The sequence below is a fragment of the Erithacus rubecula genome (assembly GCF_903797595.1).
Source record: "Erithacus rubecula genome assembly, chromosome: 2".
NCBI lineage: Eukaryota > Metazoa > Chordata > Aves > Passeriformes > Muscicapidae > Erithacus > Erithacus rubecula.
In genome coordinates this window covers 93,358,341-93,376,855 of record NC_136685.1, presented here as the reverse complement: position 1 = coordinate 93,376,855, position 18,515 = coordinate 93,358,341, and the positions used below count along the sequence as shown (strand labels likewise).

At 43.5% G+C, this 18,515-nt stretch overlaps 1 protein-coding gene across 1 annotated transcript; it reads left to right on the top strand.

The window, feature by feature from the left end:
- The first annotated feature begins 52 nt into the window (after window positions 1-52).
- On the top strand, window positions 53-17,448 carry ACBD3 (acyl-CoA binding domain containing 3). The gene is made up of 8 exons (XM_079329001.1): window positions 53-342; window positions 7,088-7,229; window positions 8,242-8,382; window positions 9,101-9,259; window positions 10,646-10,820; window positions 13,372-13,564; window positions 14,236-14,520; window positions 15,377-17,448. Exons 1-8 carry the CDS (start codon window positions 84-86, stop codon window positions 15,586-15,588), a joined length of 1,566 nt encoding a protein of 521 aa, XP_079185127.1. The 5' UTR covers window positions 53-83; the 3' UTR covers window positions 15,589-17,448.
- The last annotated feature ends 1,067 nt before the right edge of the window (window positions 17,449-18,515 follow it).

Here is an 18,515-nt window from a genome sequence, read left to right as displayed (position 1 = left end):
GTCGGAGGGGACGGGAAGTCGGGACGTGGCCGCCGCAGCGGAGCAGGAGGCGGAGGGCGGGCGGGAGGCGGCGGAGGAGGAGGATGGCGGCGGTGCTGAACTCGGACCGGCTCGAGGTCTCGGTGGACGGGCTGACGCTGAGCCCCAACGCCGAGATGCCGCCCTGCGAAGCGCGGCCGGCGCAGGGCGAGCCGGCGGCGGGGCGGGGCCGAGCGGGCCCCGGCTCCCCCGGCGCGGCGGAGGCCGGCGGCGAGGCGGCGGAGGAGGCGGCGCTGAGTCTGGAGCGGCGCTGGGGCTTCGCGCTGGAGGAGCTCTACGGGCTGGCCCTGCGCTTCTTCAAAGGTGAGCTTGTTCAGGCGGAGCCCCCAGCCGGATGCGCTTTCCCCGTGCCGGCCGTGAGCCGGGGCGAGGGGCGGGCTGAGGCTGCCCGGGCCGCGGTGTGGCACTGCCCGGGCTGTGCAGCCTGGGATCGAGCGGCAGAGCTCCGTGCCGCTGGTGCGGGAAGGCAGAGCTCGCAGGCGGGGGCGAGGAGCGCTGGCCGTGACAGCCGCGGTCTGGGGAGAGCTGCCGGGCCCTCTGCTCAGCACGCAGCTCCAGGGCTGCTTCAGGACGAGGGGACACAGTCCTGAGATGTGCCAGGGGAGCTTTAGGTTGGACATTGCGAAGAATTTGTACTCAGAAGCGGTGCTGGACATTGGAATGGGCTGCCCAGGGAGGTGGTGGGGTCAGCGTCCCTGAAGGTGTTTAAGGAAAGACTGGATGTGGCACTCAGTGGACGCGGTGGTGCTCGGTCATGAGGGGGACTGCATGCTCTCAGAGGTCTGTTCCAGCCCAGTTGATCCTGTGGTTCTGTGTGCGGCTGTGAAACACCCGGGCTGTAGAGCTGGAGTGTTATTGCTGGGATCCCCTGTAGCCAGGGGTGCTCCTGTGGGAAGGTGGGCGTACCGTGCCGCTCTTGGTTTCCTCCGGAGAGGGAGTGGGCTGTGGGGTTTTGAGGGAAGAGCTGTGCTCACTGCGTTGGGCACATTTCAGCGATGTGTCGCCCCTGTGGCTTGCAGGGAGTCCAGCCTCATGCCTGCACTAGGGAAGAGTGCTCTGCACTTGGAAAGGTCAGTCTGGTGGCAATCAGTTCTTACACGACCTGCCGGGGAGGCTGCCTCTTCTAAGAGCAAGCACTGCTGGCAGGTGGAAACACTGCTGCAAGGACAAAGTTGTTTCTTCACATTGGCTGACCTGCTCCTGGTACTTGTTAGGAGCATGTAAAGCTCTAAGCAGTTTTCTTTAGCCATGGTTCTTTGACTCTGTTCTGATGCCCTTCCACAAAGTAGCTATTTTGTTAGCATGCTAATATACAGAGGTGTTATTTTTTTAACCTGTTTAAAAAACCATAAGGAATCATAAGATCTTTTTTTTTTTTTTTTCCTCCTGTATCAGAAGTTACCAGATTGTGGAAGCACTGTACATAATCTCTCTTTCTTCTTTCTGTAAAAGAAGTTGCTTAAAAGAGTTCTGGTTGTGTTTAATGATGCAGAAAGAAATGTTTCTGCACGAGCAAATTCCTTGTCTCGGTCAGTCATGATCTTCTATCTTGGGTAGAATATTCTACAGGAAGCTGTTTTTACAGTGTAGAGTGTGTTCACAGTGTGAACTTGTGTTTGCAGTGCAAAAGTTAACGTGCTGTGAATGACTTTATCTATATGGTTGCTATGTAGCAATAACCTATATCTATTATATCACCTTTTAACACAATTAATGTTCTGGTTTTATCTCCTCTCTAATGATGAAGTCTCTGGGGTGTTATTTGTGTGTAGGTTCCAGTTCCTTGCCTTGTGCTGTCTTAGCAATGTTTTTTTGTTGTTGTTGCTATTCTTTTTAATCAAAACTTAATATCAATGTGTTTCAGCTTACTCCTGCTCCTTTCTTAAGATTCCTGCAATATCTTGTAACTCATGGTTGTGCTCATAAGATGATAATTTTCTCCATTCAATTGTGTTGTCAGTCTTTCCAGTGAAAACCTTATTTCTCTCTCCTTGTGGCTGGAATAACTCACACAAAATCATTGCCCATAGTTTCATCTGTAGATTTTTTTCCTAAAAGTGACATAACATGAAGATTTTTATTTATAGATCTGGTGGGGAGCTACAGGAGCTTGTAATACTTGGGTTACTGATTCTGCCAGTTTGTTCTATATCTGCACAGCTCCAAAAATAAGTGGTCTCGTTTCCAAATTGTTTTCATGCTGTCAGAACAACTGTGGGAGTGGGCATGCTTGTTTAGCAGCCCTGTGCATGCCAAGGAGCAAATAAGGATTCCTCCTGTACTCCAAGAGGCAGCAGATCTGTCTGAGGGGTGGCTCATGTTAATAGGTCAGTGCTGAGACCTCCTTTCTGCACATTCTTTTAAAAACTATGCTGATAGTTAAGCAGCTTTTTTTCTGCTTCAGCATGCAGCCCGAGTTGTCTGTAACTCTTGGTGTACTTTTGTCCAAGAGAAGTTTAATCTGACCAAAATAGTTGGAGTTTGCTTATTACAATGACTCCTAACACTTGTCAGTGGTGACATATTGCAGGCAGCAGAGTTTCTCAGAGACAAGACAGGGTGAGAGTGTGTCTTTATAAACCATGTGCAAAACACAACAGAAACTAGGCTAGGATATTAAAGAGACTCAAAAGCTACTTTATTCTGTCTCTGATAAAGACAAATCTAAAGCAGATCTAAAATGCTTGACCCTAGGTCACTTCAACTGTCAAGCCTTAGGCTATGCAGGAGATGTGCACTATATTTTTTTTCTTTTTTTTCTTTTTTTTTTTCTTTTTTTTAACATTCATAATGGCTTGTGAAGAGAGCTTTTCAGAATAACAGAGGCATAGAAAATAGCTGGTAACAGTGTTCAATCCATTTTTCTGTGGGAAACAGCCTTCTTTCCCTTATGCACTCTCCTTTCCTGCTCTGTTAAGCCTAGTGCAGGTCAAACAGCATTTTGGCTGCCATTAAGAAGCTGCTCCACTGTGCTGCATCCAGTGTGCAGTGGAGAGCAGTCATTGTACATTTCTTTGTCTCTAGGACTGCCTGTAATTGTGATCCCTGGGGCATCTGGCACAGTGGAAGTGTCTCTGGTGGGTTATGCCAGTGAAGGTTACCTGTTCAAGCTCTGTCCTGAAGCAGGAGAGGGTGGCTTGCAAAGCTCTACCAGCAAATCTCTCCTAGGGTCAGCCTGGCTTGGTTGTTTTCCACATCCTGTTATTGAAATACCATTGCACCCAACCTTCAATATATGACAGTCCCTGAAGTGTTCATGCACTGTCTAAAGTGATTTGCAGTGCAGCACATCTGAGCTGAGCAGACAGTACACAAACCATATCATTTTGGTATCTAAAAGCTCTCCTGGAATGTTAAGTACTCTAATTTTCTTTGACTGTTCTAAGTTATTTCCTCTTATCCTAACAAGAATGCATCTTCAACCTCAGCAGAACATCATTCTCAATTAATAGTTTGACCTCTTTTTTTAAGCACTAATTTGATGGAATGATTGCAATTCTTAAGTTAAGTAGGCCCTTGTTGTCAAGAATATGAAAACTCCTATAATGCATCTACATTTGTGAAGTTGAGCTTTGATCATATTTAATTGGAAGGGCCAGTCAGTAATTCTGTTGATGCAGAACACACTTTCAGGAGAGGAGGATTAGGAGTGTAAAAAGTGAACTGTGCTCTGCAGGCAGCAGTTCAGTCCTCACATTTCTCAGATTTGGTCTCGCTCGTTAAAACATTGCAAATGAATAGAATTAACATAGGTGACTTCTGCTTTTAAGAGCTATGAGGTGAAAAATCACTCTTCACAAATTGTTTTCTAGCTGCTTCTAGATGACTCAACTGAATGCTATCCCGATGGAATTAGGCATTTAGAGTGGGTGCAGTAGGTGAAGTTGGAGTGGAAGGTGCAGCGTGGTGTGCCGTGTTTCTAAACGGGGAAAAAATCTGAAGTTACAGAGGAGTAACAGCATCTTGCACAATGCAATCTCTTAAGCATATTTCTTAAACTCCTCTGTGTCTAAATTTGCAGGCTTTTATCGATTCGTGTCAATAATACAGTCCCACACAGTGACATAAGCCCTTCATGTCAGCTTCATCTTTCTGTTGTGGTTGAAAACTGAGCATCTTCCTGGCTTTGTTGGTCAGGGATACCAGCGGTACAGGGAAGGTTGTACAGTTGTATTGCTGCTGTGCACGTCCTTTGGATTTCTCAGTGTGTTCCCTGGAGCTCTTTGATGTTCTTCCACTTCCCGACAGCTGTGTGAGGTGTGGGTAATGCCTGCTTAAATGGCGCGTTCACGGATGCTTGGATACATTTGGCACTTCTGCTTGTCTAGACACACTAATGCTCTTTTTGGCATATTTGACTCTGCAGATGAATTCAGCTCCTCTGGTTCAGTTTAACACCAGCAATTCTTGGTCTTTGGGGTGATTATACAATGTGATTTATGCTGTAGAGTTCAACTGCAAAATAGTTAGTTTGAAATTTAACTACACCGTCTAACTGGCTGCAAGTGTTTTTCTGATAATTTCCTTCTAAGCTACATAATCTACAAGTCATTGGAAGCTTGTCTTGTATTTTTCTCCTCTGTTTTTTTCTCTCTCTAGCTTGTTTATTGTTCTTCCCTTGGGTCACCACTCTTCGTAAACGCAGGTTTTGGCTTCTCAGTAATTAGGGCATGAGGTCTGGTTTCTCTGTTCTGTGAAAATGCAGATGTGCTGTGCATTGCATGGGAAATTAAGTTTTTTTCAGTTTAACTCTCTTCAGGAGTGAGTTCAAATACCGATGATGTTATCTGGCTTAGGTAGCAGTTCAGTGCAGCAAATAGCTGTGTGTTTTGCCAGACAGATGTAGGTACACGGGTTGTGAGAAGCAAACTGTGCTACAGGGACCCCCTTGAGAATCATACTTTCTCAGAAGACTGGCAAAATTTCAGTGCAGTGCCTTTGTCAATTGCCTTGCTTTGTAGCACACTGCCCCAGGATATTAAGCATTATTTCAAAGTACGTGCTGTTTATCGGGGCTAATGGAAATGATTGTTACCTAATAAGTGAATTCTGAGTTGAGTGTAAAGTGTGAAGAGTTGAGGAAAAGCCAGAGGGGCTCATTGAAAGGCCTGAGAGCAGGAGCTGAAATCCCTTAAGGATCCCAGGCTTGGGGTGGGAAGGGACTGCTGGGGATTGTCAGGTTTAGCCCTCCTTTTCAGCTCAGGCTTCATGGCACTGTCACTGTTTGAGTTTTGAATATCTTCAATCATGGAGACTTCAAAACTTCTCAGGACAACCTGTTCCAGTGCTTGATCACTCTCAATCACACAGCATAGAAGAACCCCAGACAAACAACTTCAAGCAAACAAACAAAACAAACCCCCACAAAAATGCTTAAGTGGTATTTCCTGATATATACTTCAGTTTGTGTCATCTCCCTCTTGTCCTTTCATTGTATACACTGAGTAAACTCTGGTTTAATTTTTATATCCCCGCCTACTTTTTTACCCTGCCAGATATTTTTGGAAGTAGATATTTTTGTGGAGAAAGGCTTCTGTTTTTGAAGCTGGCAGTTATGTTTGCTGCAAGGTTGTGTGACACTGGAACAAGAGCAAATACTTGAAATTCTGCAAGAGTGATGTGGACTTCTAGGAATGGATAATAAGTAATTAAATATTTGCCTTCCTTATCATTTGATTGTGGCTCAAAACAAATGGTATGCGTGTAGCAGTTCCTTGTGATGTTTCTGCTGAGTAAGTCCAGCAATGTACTGAATTTTCTCTGTCAAAAATAGTGTCTTGCTGTGACCTGCAAGCACTTTCCCACTGAGATTGTTTCTGATTTCCAGAAGTATTTGCTCTGAGTTTCTCAATAAGCTGTAATAGGAGTATTTTCCTTCCTCTCTCATTGTAAGATTCGCTTATTTCCCTATTAATAACTGTTCCCAAGTGTCAGCCAAGCAATTTTGCAGGATGTGTCAGCCTGAAATTTAGGTGTGGACTGTTCAGTTTGGGGCTGTAAACAACTTGCTCCAAGGGAGAATGGGGAATGAGTGGCAGCCTTGTCTCCAGCTCCCAGTTACATGGAGAACATTGAAGTCATGGGAAGTGACTATCTTTTAACTCTGGTAATTTCTCCTTCCAAAAGGAGATGGTGCTTATTTATTTGTTTTCCAGTTCAAGAAAAATGTCTTTTTTTTTATGACCAGTGTAGATACACACAGCAATGCCTGTTTCTTTGATTTGTTTTGACAATTTAAATGTGTTGAGGTATGTCCTAGCTGACTAATTCGTATATCATTTTAAATCATTGTAAGTATCTTTTCACCAGTAAAATTATGGGATCTTACTGGGAATGCTTCAGAACATGTTCCTCTGGAGCCACTGGAATGTGTTCAGGCTTATGTTGCCTTCTTATTGTCAGAGTTCACTGTCTGTGTTGGTGCTGATGGAGTCAGCTGCAAGGCTTTTCATTGTGAGGGGCTCTTCCAGCTGCCTTGGCCAGTGGCAGCAATTGTATTCCCTCAAGGAAAACCCTCCTTGACTCTTAATTTTTCCTCTCTGCAGTTCTCTTTGCCTTCAACTTTGGGTGTTCTGCTTTCATCAATGTAAAGAGCATGAAAGGAGAGCAGTTTATAAAGTTAACATCACGTCTTTCTTTGTGGAAAATCCTTCCTATGCACAACAGAGAGAGTAGACTTGGCAGACACGTTTGAATTCAGTTAAGGTTTTTAAGTATTTTGGAGATATAGATCCATATGGTGTGATGTTCAACAAATTAATGTAAATATTTATGTGATAACTGACTCGCTAAGACTGACTGTAGATAGTGGGATGCAAAGCATTCCGCACTGAAGTTTTCATTAGCTGAAGTAGATGTGTTTTTTCTGGACAGATCTGTATTTTATTTAAATAGAACTGACTTAATTTTTCATTAACCTTTTGTGACTTGAATTTTTTTTTCTCTTTTTTGGTGGAAATCATGGTAATGGTTATGCAACATCCTCATTCATATTCTGTGCTTAATTAGTCACAACAATGAGCATTTCTTTATTTTTTTTTCCCTACAGAAAAAGATGGCAAAGCTTTTCATCCAACATATGAAGAAAAACTCAAACTTGTGGCACTACACAAGCAGGTTCTACTGGGACCTTACAACCCTGACACTTGCCCTGAAGTTGGATTCTTTGATGTGCTGGGGAATGATAGAAGGTAAAAGGGTTGGTGCTTTTGTTGGTCTTAACTCTGCTTTTCCTGTGAGAAGATACCATCATCCAATTTCTACAAGTGTGTGGGTTATCTCAAGTGTCTGCTAGTGGAAAGTGAAAGTGGCCTCTTCAAATGCATCTTAGAAGCATGACTCACAGTTCAGTACAGGAACTAACAGAAGATTATTGGTTGATTTATTTTTTTTTTCAACCACACTAGAAGCTGCTCTGCTGGCAGTCCAGTTTCTTGCAGCAGTGTAAGGTGCATTAATGTGCAGGCCCATGTTTCATCTGAACTCCACACCATGGTTACAGCAGGCCAAGCCTTTTGCCAGTGCTTTGCCACAGCTTCTCCTAGCACCAAAGATAATTTCTAAGCCAGAAAATTAAAACCTGATGCATTCAAACTCTGAGTAAATCTTTTATGAGACCTAGGAAGTCTCAGGTATGTCTCTTGTGTTGCTTGCAGCTCAGGCTGCACTTCTCATGTTCATTGTTGCTCTTTTTAGTGTTCTAGAGTGAAGGCATTGTGCAACACAGCAATTGCTTCTCTGAGGTGGACCCAGGGCACTGCTTTTGCACAAAAGGATGCAGCTTTTCTTAGGAGGAACAGGGCTGTTTCTTTCAAATAACTGAAGTGCTGTAATCAATAGTTGTTACCATGTTTGTTCGTTCAGGAAAATGTATACTTTTTTGTTTTCCCATAAACTAGGATGGAAAGTGGTTAAAATATACTTCAGGTTCACTTGTAGCTGGGAAGTTTTTGCACATAGTTCAGAATTCAAAGCAGAGTTGATGGGATGTATGAAATTTAATCTAAGAGCTGAATTATATCTTTTTGAAAGACAAAAAGTATCATTGTGCAGGCAGAAGAGAACATTGTACTGTCTTTGGGAAAAAGTTCTTGGTTCTCTGAAAGTGGTCTTCCAACTGTTTTTTCTTTGCTGGATTATCAGCACTCACTACTGGATTGAAAAGAGTTGAATTTGTTATTTCAGCTGAATTCTCTTTCTCAGGAAGGAATGGGCTGCCCTTGGAAACATGTCAAAGCAAACAGCTATGACAGAATTTGTCAAGCTCCTGCATAGGTGCTGCCACTTGTTCTCAACGTATGTCACTTCCCACAAGATAGAAAAAGAAGAGCAAGAAAAGAAAAGGTAACATTTGAGTGCTTTGGTGTTGGCATCTGTGGAGTGTGTAACTCTTGGCCTGTGGACAGTATCACAGCTAGCTTAGACTGGGGTTGTCTCAGGGAGGGAAATGCTTGAACTGTAAGTGACTGTGGTACTATTGATCTCTTTAAGCTTTTTTACTTTGTCAGTAATGGGTGGCTTTTAAGAAGTTTTAAAGATTTTGCTGATATTGTCATCTGCATAAGAAGAAATGCTTCACAAAATGTCTGTCCTGATGTCTGTGGACTAAATATACAGAGAATATTAAATTGTCAGTTTTAAACTTCTCTAATATGAGTTAGCAGCTTGGCAAAGTCTGTTTATTATTGTTTCCAGGCGTGATTATTAAACCATAGTATCCACATCATTATTGAATATGAAAGGTGTGTTTAAAGCTTCCAGGCAATTTTTTCTGCTATACAGGTACCATAGTAACAGGTTAGCATGAATATCAAAGTGTAACACAGAATTCACCCTTGTCATGCTGCTGAGTGCAGTAAAACTCTGCAGTGTGTTTTTTGCATGTGTCCAGTAGGACACTTCTCCAGCCAATTTAAGTGTGAGGAGATAACACTGGATTTTGTCTGGAAGATACCAGACAAAAACCTCACTGGGCAGGCAAAAGGCAGGTTACAGCATGTTGAAAATAACTCATCCTAGGATTGTAGGAATGCTGAAAGGGCTTATTGAGTGGATGTTGCAGAAGAGAAGAGGAAGAGCGAAGGCGGCGTGAAGAGGAGGAGCGGGAGCGGTTACAAAAGGAAGAAGAGAAACGCAGGCAAGAAGAAGAGGAAAGACTGAGAAGGGAGGAAGAGGAGAGGAGGAGAATAGAGGAGGAAAGACTTCGGATGGAACAGCAGAAGTGAGTAGTGGAAACAAACAACACTTGTAAGAAAATAACTGTATTGCATTTGAGACAATTGTATGCTTGGAATATACAGTTCTAATAAATTTCATTGTTCCCATCACATCCATATGCTGAAAGCACAGATTTGACTTTGCACATGTAATATTTAAGAGAATAGTAAAGTGTTCCACATCAGTCAGCAACTGTTTTCCACCATCAAAATGTCTTCGTGAGCAGTGTCTCTGAGGTAGATCCTGTGCTTGCTATTTAGTGGTTATCAGAAGGGAGCAGATAATTAAACCACAAGTTTTGCTGCTTGTTTAAGGTGGTGAGAGCCAGAGGAGTGTAAAAAACAGGCATAAATTTATATATACCATAGAAAGTGTTTCACAGTGCTAAGTAACAAGAAATGTGGTATGCCTTGAAGTTGATGGGGTTTTTCACATGAATGGAGTTGTGTATTAAGTGGTCATAGCAGGTTACAGAGATAAAGAGTTTAGACAGAAAAGGAATGTGGATACCAAGTGTATCTAAACTGGTCATAGTTTGCTGAAAAGCAGTAAATCCTGCTCTTTGGCATATTAGACCAGTCTAATACTGATTCTTTAGAATGTGTTTTTTGAAGATGGAAGAAGAGTGAGAAGCAAAGAATTTTTCTTGCAATTGTGTGATACTTCTTCCTGCCTCTGAAACATTGATAGCTGGTCACTTATGGACATAACATGAGACAGGCCCTGGATCTGTCTTGTCATTTAGCCATATAATTTCTGTTAGTTCAGAGGAGGAAAACAGCATGTGCATATGTAAACCATGTGTTCCTCCTGAAGTTTCAGCAGTTGAGTTTACTGGAGATGCAGATGCCCCATCTGGCAGCTATTTTTTTTTGTTTGTTTTTGAATTAGGCCACTCTCAGTCATGTTTTTCATATTTGTTTGCATACTAACCAGGAAAACTAATATAGTTTGCAGTGTGTTTTTCTTAGATTCACCAAAATTCATGGGTGTGCTGTGCCACAGCAGGTTTCTTCCTACGAAATATTTACAGAAGGTCTGCTGGAAGGGTGGTTTCTGGAGAAAGCATATGTGGGTTTTTTCCTTTGCTTGTTTGAGAAATTTAGTCATCTGGGTTTTGTGTAGCTCTACCTCTTTATCAGACTACAGATTGAGAATTATGTAAGAGCTCTCCTTCTTCTAACATTTGATGTTTCCAAACGCTGGGTGGAACGTGTTTAGGCAAAACTCACATCTGCGTTAGCTCTGGGTTCTGGTCCATTACGTAGGTTTATTTAAATTGGGTTTTGCAGAATGGAATTAGGTGATGTCAGTGGGCTCCAAGCCAGTTGAGTGCAGGGATGCCCAGTGCCCTGAGGTGTTGGTGAGGCCGTGCTGTGCTCTGTGGCAGGCAGCAGATCATGGCAGCGCTGAACTCGCAGACGGCCGTGCAGTTCCAGCAGTACGCGGCACAGCAGTACCCCGGCAACTACGAGCAGCAGCAGATCCTCATCCGCCAGCTCCAGGAGCAGCACTACCAGCAGTACATGCAGCAGCTCTACCAGGTCCAGCTCGCACAGCAGCAGGTATGCTGGGAAACCTGGGCTCTGTGTCCCAGGCTGTCCCTGGGAAACCTGGGCTCTGTGTCCCAGGCTGTCCCTGGGAAACCTGGGCTCTGTGTCCCAGGCTGTCGCTGGGGAGCGTGGGCTTTGTGACCCAGGCTGTCACGAGGACACATTAACTTGTCTGTGTTATCTCCTTGAAAAGATAATTGCCACAGGGAGAGAAAACTACCATGCTAGTGACTAATGCTGCTTCAGATTCAAATGCCAAAGCCCCTTTATTTGTTTCATCTTCTGGAGTAGTTTTCTGAAGTAGCTGTTAATTAAGAGAACTCTGAGCAGTCTTTACTAATGACTTGGTTCAATATTATTATTAGAGACGAAATGTGAACCGCTCTGCTGCAGCATTGGTGGTGTGTGTGTGTAATTTAATGACATACAGTGCATCTGAACATGAACAGACCTCTTCAGGTGACTCTCCTGAGGATCTGTGCAGAGCAGCAGGCTGTGGTCAGCCCTGTTTCTTGCTGAGTATGTGTATACAGCAGTGTAGCATCACTGCTCTGTTGGAGGTTGCTTCTCCCTGCCAACCTGGGCACTGCTGACTTCTCTCCTTTTGCACCTATTGTCTGACTTCATCAAGTACTAATACCTGATGAAGTTGCTTGCCTGCAATAAGCTGCTCATGATTTGGGTGGGAGGACAGACTGTAACTGCCAGCCTGATGTCTGTTCTTGAGCTAGAGACCTAAAGTTCAGTAACCAGTAGCCAGTTAAGTCATTTGTATTTTGTGGAGGCTGATTCCCTCAGTAAAGAAATGTCCAAGGAATGGAGCTTGTGAACCTGATGAAGTTCAACAAGGCCCCTGCAGTGGGTCAAGTCAGGGCACTGCCCAGTACCAGTACAGTCTTGGGGGTGAATGGGTTGAGAGCTGTCCTGCAGAGCTGGACTGGTGACTGAAACTGGATATGAGCTGGCAATGGACTTTTGCAGCTCAGAAAGTCTGTTCTGTCCTGGGATGCAGGAAAACAAGGGTGTCCAGAAGGTTGAGGGAGAGAGGTCATTCTCCCCTCTGCTCTGCTCTCATGACACCCCATCTGCAGTGCTGCATCCAGCTCTGGGGTCCCCAACATAAGAAGGATGTGGAGCTGTTGGAGCGAGTCCAGAGAGGCCATGAAGATGCTCAGAGAGCTGGAGCACCTCTGCTGTGAAGTCAGGCTGAGAGAGCTGGGGCTGTGCAGCCTGGAGAAGAGAATGCTCTGGGGAAACCTCACTCAGCCTTTCAGTATCTAAAGGGGGTTTGTAAGGAACATGAAGAAAGACCTTTTTACCAGGGCCTGTAGTGACAGGACGAGGGGCAAAGGTTTTCATCTGCAAGACTGTAGGTCTAGATTGAACATGAGGACGAATTTTTTTTTTTTTTTTTTTTTTTAATAGTAAGGGTGATCAGACACTGGCAGAGATTTCCCTGGAAAGTTCTGGAAGCCCCATCCCAGGAGGTGTTCATGGACAGGTTTGATGGAGCTTTGAGCAGCCTGGTGTAGTGGAAGGTGTCTGTTCCCATGGCAGGGGTGTGGAACTAGATGATCTTTACAGCTCCCTTCTAAGCCAAGCATGATGGAGCTGGAGTGGTGTAGGAAAGGCAGAGGCTTTCTGCCCTGTTACAATTACTTTTTGGGCTTCCCTAATGTAGTTTCCATAACACATCTGAGGAATGCTTTATTTGGATGCCTGTGAGTCAGCTGCATGGGGTCTGTTAGTGCAATTAGAAAGTGCTGTTCTGCTTACAGTCAGCTTCTGATGCAATTAATCTTTGAAAGACTATGTGCAATAGTTGTGTAGAAAAGTTCACACCACCTTTAAGTGCACACAACTGCTGTAGTACATAATGAAATCTGGACAGCATCTGTGCAAATGCTTAAATTTGAAAACTGCTATTTTTCTATATTGTCTTCATATTCCTGCAGGATACCTATATTCCATTTGCTCATCAAAATCTAGTGATTATCAGGTTATCCTTTGAAGTTGCATTGTCACTTTATCTTTTTCCTGTCTCTTCAACAAAGCCTGTGTTATCTCTCTGGACTGATAAGGAGGGACAGGGAGGTTGCTCAAGAGAGTTCTCTGTTTGACTCATAAATAGACCTTCAATAGTCAGCTCTTTTCAGACCTGGATGAGCTCAGGCTGGATGGAACCCTTCCAGCCAGAAAAAAAAAAAAAAAAAAAGCCCAGCAAGCAAGTCACACTTCCAGCTTTGATAGAAATGTTACAGGAAAGAAAAACTTCCATAGTTAAGTGCAAGAGTTTGTGTGTACTATAATTATTTGAAAGTTGAAATTTTTTTTTGTTCTGGTTGTATCCACCAGCCTAGAGCCAAGTGATTTCACAAGCCTTGGGACTGAGCAGATGTAACTGGTTAGTGTGTGCTGCTTCTGGTCTTTTGGGTCAAGCCCCCTTGCAGGGTGAAGGAGGAGGTTTTTTCTTTAAATTGCCTTTATACCTTCTGCTAGAAGGTGTAAAACTGGCATCTTGTGAGGGTTTGGTTGTACTTGACTTGAATTCCTGTTGTTTTAGGCAGCCTTACAGAAGCAGCAGGATGCAGTGGTGGCAGCAACAGGGACACCACTGACTACTGCATCAAAGGTGAACACCCCTGCTCCAGGGGACACCCCATCCATCAATGGGCAGGCCAGTGCACATGCAGACAGCCCTGAAAAAGAGTTGGATCCTGAGATTTTGGAAGAAGCACTGGAGAATGGACCAAAAGGTGGGACTAGCTGAATTTCTTAATTAAAAATAAATAGCAAAAGCCTTACTTAGGATTCATGTATCTTAAGTAGGGTTACTGTGGTTCTTTGTTTGCCTTCATTTGGCTATGGAAAAGCTAAGTTTGCTTGCTGGGGCTGCTGTCTGTCATGGGTGAGTAATATTGCATAGGCAAAGCTCAGTTTTGGGAGGGGAAGGAAAGAGGAAGCAGCAAACGTTTTTCAGCAAAGTGGATGGGATCCAGAACCTTCTGTCACTGTAGGCTTGAAGGAAAGGAGCATAAAGTTGTTCTGGCATAAAGCTGTTCTGGGCAGAAATATGCTCAGTTTTATTTGAGCTGGGTCAGAGCTGCTTAAAGATCCTTCAGTGAAGGGTTCTGTGCAATATAAACTTGTCACCTGCAGCAGTACATTTGCCTTCTGATGGTTTTTTGCATAAGCAGTGTTGGTTCAGATGTGGTGAACTGGTAGCATGTAATAGTGTTATAACTATATTTACACTGTTTCATGGATCTTTTCAGAGTTGAAACTTGCTTCTTCTGTTAAAAAAATAAAATTGCCTGGAAGCAACTTTAATGCTTGAGGCCCTCAAGTGCTCCTAAGGCACACTTTTGTATGCAGCACAAATAACTGAAACAAAGCCTTACTGGAGTATTTCCTCCCCTCTCTCCAGATTCTGTCCCAGTAATCGCTGCCCCATCCATGTGGACACGGCCCCAGATAAAAGACTTCAAGGAGAAAATCCGTCAGGATGCAGACTCTGTGATCACAGTGGGCCGAGGAGAAGTGGTTACAGTCAGAGTACCAACCCATGAGGAGGGGTCTTACCTCTTTTGGGAGTTTGCTACAGACAATTATGACATTGGTTTTGGGGTGTATTTTGAATGGACAGACTCCCCTAATACTGCAGTCAGTGTGCATGTCAGCGAGTCCAGTGATGATGAGGAAGAAGAGGAAGGTAAGCATGCTGATGTATGTAAAATGTCAGAGTTTTGCTGTGAGGGAAACCCCCACTGGTGGTCTTGTGTAATCTTCTGCTTTCTCTGGCTTCTGTCTGGCTGGAGTCATGTTTTCAGTCTTAAAGAGGTACTGCAGTTCTGCAAGTAACTTCAGTCCCCTCTTTGGATCACAGGTTAAAGCAGCTGAGGCTGGGGAAATCCTTTTCCTAAGTCAGCTGTTCAGTAAACTAAACTGAAACCTGTGCTGTAACAGAGCACAGTGGATCTGCAGTCTGAAAACCTTAGGAAAAATCCTGTTCTGCTGGTCAAGAGATGTTTTTAGGGAGGAAGATTCCTTGAGGCTGCAGCAAAACAGCTTCAGAGAGCAAGTCCTGATGGTGGCTGAGATACAGGTCACACAGCCTTTGCCTGTGGAGGAGTCTAGCATACTATCACAAAAATGTTTTGAAATGAGCATGTGATTTGCTTGGAAGGAGCTGCCCTGACCTGGGAAGCAGTGGCATTCTGGGATCACTACCACGTAATCTGTGCTGGTCAGTATGTCACATCAGTGGCTGTCAGTGGTGGGTGATTGTCTTACTGAAAACTAGAGTTTGGCATCTCCACAAACTGACCTGGCTGTGCTGGGGAGATGGGTATGGAGAGTTTTAATATCAAACTGTTAAAATCATGATGAAGTGAGCATGCTTGCTGTTCCTCCTGCTTCTGAGTGCTTCAGCCCTAGCCTTGGTATGAATCCCTGTGACTTCTTTCATTCTTAAACAAAGAGGGCTTTGTTCCCTAGAGATTAGTCTGACTTTCTCTCATAAAGCATCCACCCATGTTCACTGACACCTCTTTTTTTTTCCCTTGCAGAAAATACTAGCAGTGAAGAAAAAGCCAAAAAGAATGCCAACAAGCCTCAGCTAGATGAAATAGTGCCTGTGTACAGACGAGACTGTCACGAAGAAGTGTATGCTGGCAGCCACCAGTACCCAGGGAGAGGAGTTTATCTTCTTAAATTTGACAACTCCTACTCTCTATGGAGGTCAAAAACAGTTTACTACAGAGTTTATTATACTAGATAAAGGTGTGCCTGTGTCTGAGGCTGGGCTGTGCAGAAGATGTCATTTTATTTGGAATTTTCTTCAAGCATAATGGATCCTTTTGAGTCTGTGTTTCATCCTGTCTGTATCTATATGGTTTATGTGAACTTCTAACAAGTAGACACTGGGATCTTCCTGCTCCATGACACTAATGCATATTGCATTGGGCTTAACACAGGATCTCCCTAACCTTTTTGGGGATTGGAGTCGTTGGCTCCAGTGCTGAGGTCACATCAATTGCACTTGTTAAAGCCTCATGAAAAAGGGGGAGGGAGTTGCTGGCTCACTGGCTGGGTGATCTGATGTTTCCAGGTCTGGATGCCTTGAATAACTTGTTGATGGTTAATTTAAAGGTCCCATCAGTAACTGGTAGATTTGAAAGCAGTTTGCTGTGTAGCAAGTTTCTCTTAACTGTAATTGAATGTCAGTTTTTTTACACCATTAAAACTTGAAACTTTAAGTTTATGCAGTTTAGAAACAAGTTGTCTCACTTCTGTTCTCATCAAAGAAGAAACATTCAGTTCCTTAAACCAGTGTAGTGTGTAAGACAAGGATGAACAACATCCTGAAAGTACAGCAGATAACCTCTTCTGAAGGTGTAAGCTGAGTGATGTTTAAAAGTATGTGTAAGAAGAACCTTAATCTCTGCCCCACTGCTAACCCTAGAATAAAAGTCATATTTTGATGCAATTGAATTCGAATGGGACACAGATTGCTCCTGAGTTTTATGGGGTTTTTAATGGGGTAGACTAAACAAAAAAGGCTACAAGCCTGTTTTATAAGACCTGAATACACATGTTGTGCATCTGGAGAGCAGTCAGTCACTTTGATAGAGTATAGGAGTTAATGTTGCACTAATGATGGAAATCACTGCCACTCCATTTTAGTCTGCACTGGTGATAGTGGGGTGCAAACTTTCTGCTTTAATTGGTAGCTGTGGGCAGAAAGGCCAGGTGCACATACAGATACTTAAGGTAGCTTTAATCTCAATTTCCTGATTTGGTTGGGGCATTTTGTATTTCATATAGTGAAGAAACAGTGCAGGTGCCTCCTTGGCTCGAGGCTGCAGTGAGAATCACTCCCCCAGAGCCCAGGGGTGAGGTGTTGCAATAATGACTTGTGCAGGTGCTCTGTGCATGGGTGATGCACCTTGTTTCTGAGAGGAAATGGTTGCTTTGGGCCTCAGCCCAGCTCCTGCAGTCAGGCTTCCATTGATCAGCTGCAGCATGTGCAGTTCCATGGCAGATGATGTTGAGTTGGCAGGGTTTGTTTGGACAGTCAGTTTGTACATACATGATACTTTACTTTTCTCATACCAACCATGGAGATACTTCTCCTAGAGTGCTTAACTTGTCATCTTGCTTTTTTTGGGTCAGCAACACCGTACCAGCTTACAGCTAGTTAGTGCTGCTTTATCCAAAAAACACTGTACAATGTTCTGCTCTTGTGTACATACAGTATATAAACCATGGATTTAGAAAGTACCTTGCTTTTAAAGAAAACTGTATTTAATGTAAAAAAAAAAAAAGAAAAACAACAAAAAAAAAACCTTTTAAAAAGGCAGGCACTAATATATTTCTTCTGGTCTTCAAATTACTTTTTTTTTTTTTTTTTTTTGGTCCATACAAAAATGTTACAACTTTTTCCTCTAAGAATATCTGTTCTTGGGAGCGGTGTTTGTTGCTTTAAATGGCAGCACTTACTGTCATGTGTTGGATGCTAGAACTTCTACGTTTTCAGACTTTTTTTTATTGCCTCTGGCTGTTGATAGTACAGTACAAGTGCGATTTCAAGATACCTTGAGATAGTATTTAATCCTAATTAAAATACATTTATCTGTAATGCTGTTGGCTTTTTATTAATCTGCAAACCTTGGCATTGCTGTGTATGGCTCTTGAGCTAAGATAAGCTTGTCATCTTTCTCATGTTTTCAGAGGTTCAGCACCTTGCTTCCACTGTGGTCAGAGGCTCTGCCCAGGAGTGTCACTGGCTCACTGGATGGGCCATCTATCAGTACTGGAAGAGCACAGCTTGAACTGCATCAGCTCTTTGGGTTTTGAGGGGGTAGCAGGAGGGGTTGGGTGTGGGCAACTAAAACCTCCAAGAGTTCCCTCTTCCAAGGGAGTCCTGAAATCCCTCACTTGGAGGGCAAGAGACAGGACTGTGCATGGTTTAGACTGAACAAGAAGAAAACAAGGACAAAGAGGCAAAAAGGCAAGTTGTGCTGAGGTTTGTGGCAGCCAAAATCTCCTTTAACTGCTTACCTGCTGCTGGTAAGTGGCTTATCTTGGAGCTGAGGCTGGGATGTGCAGTAGTTTGGTCTGGGGAGCAGAATTCTCTTCAGAGAAAGCAAAGCAAGTGCTGTGCTACAAGAAGCAAGATGCTGAGAAGTTTAGTGTACCAGTCTGGGTATGCTACAACCTAATTTCACACTGAAAACCAAAGTAAGTATAGCAGCAAGCCTGCCCCAGCTGAGCCTCTTTTACCTGTCTCATCCACGTATAAATTCCCTTTTCCCCAGTTAAAAGTGAGGGGAAAAAAAAAAAAAAAAAGCTGTGCTCCTCACAGGTCACTTTAGGCAGCTCTTCCACAAGAGAATTTTTATAAACTCTTTGTGAAATGAACTGTGGAGTGCCTGGTAGTAACTCCAGGTGACACAACATCAACAGTTGGACAAAGCTCTGTTCTGAATACACTGGTCCTTTGAGAAAAGCTAAATCATCCCAGGGAAAAACCATTGTTAGAACAGGTTCTTCAAGAGACAGCAAGGCATGGTTTTATTTGAATTTGCTATCCCAGAAGGATAAGCAGTGCACTCAAAACAACTTGCTAATTAAACTACCTGTCTCCTCTCTGAAATTATCCTTGCCTATCCTCTTTGCTGTCCTTCCCACCTTTTGGCTTTGGCA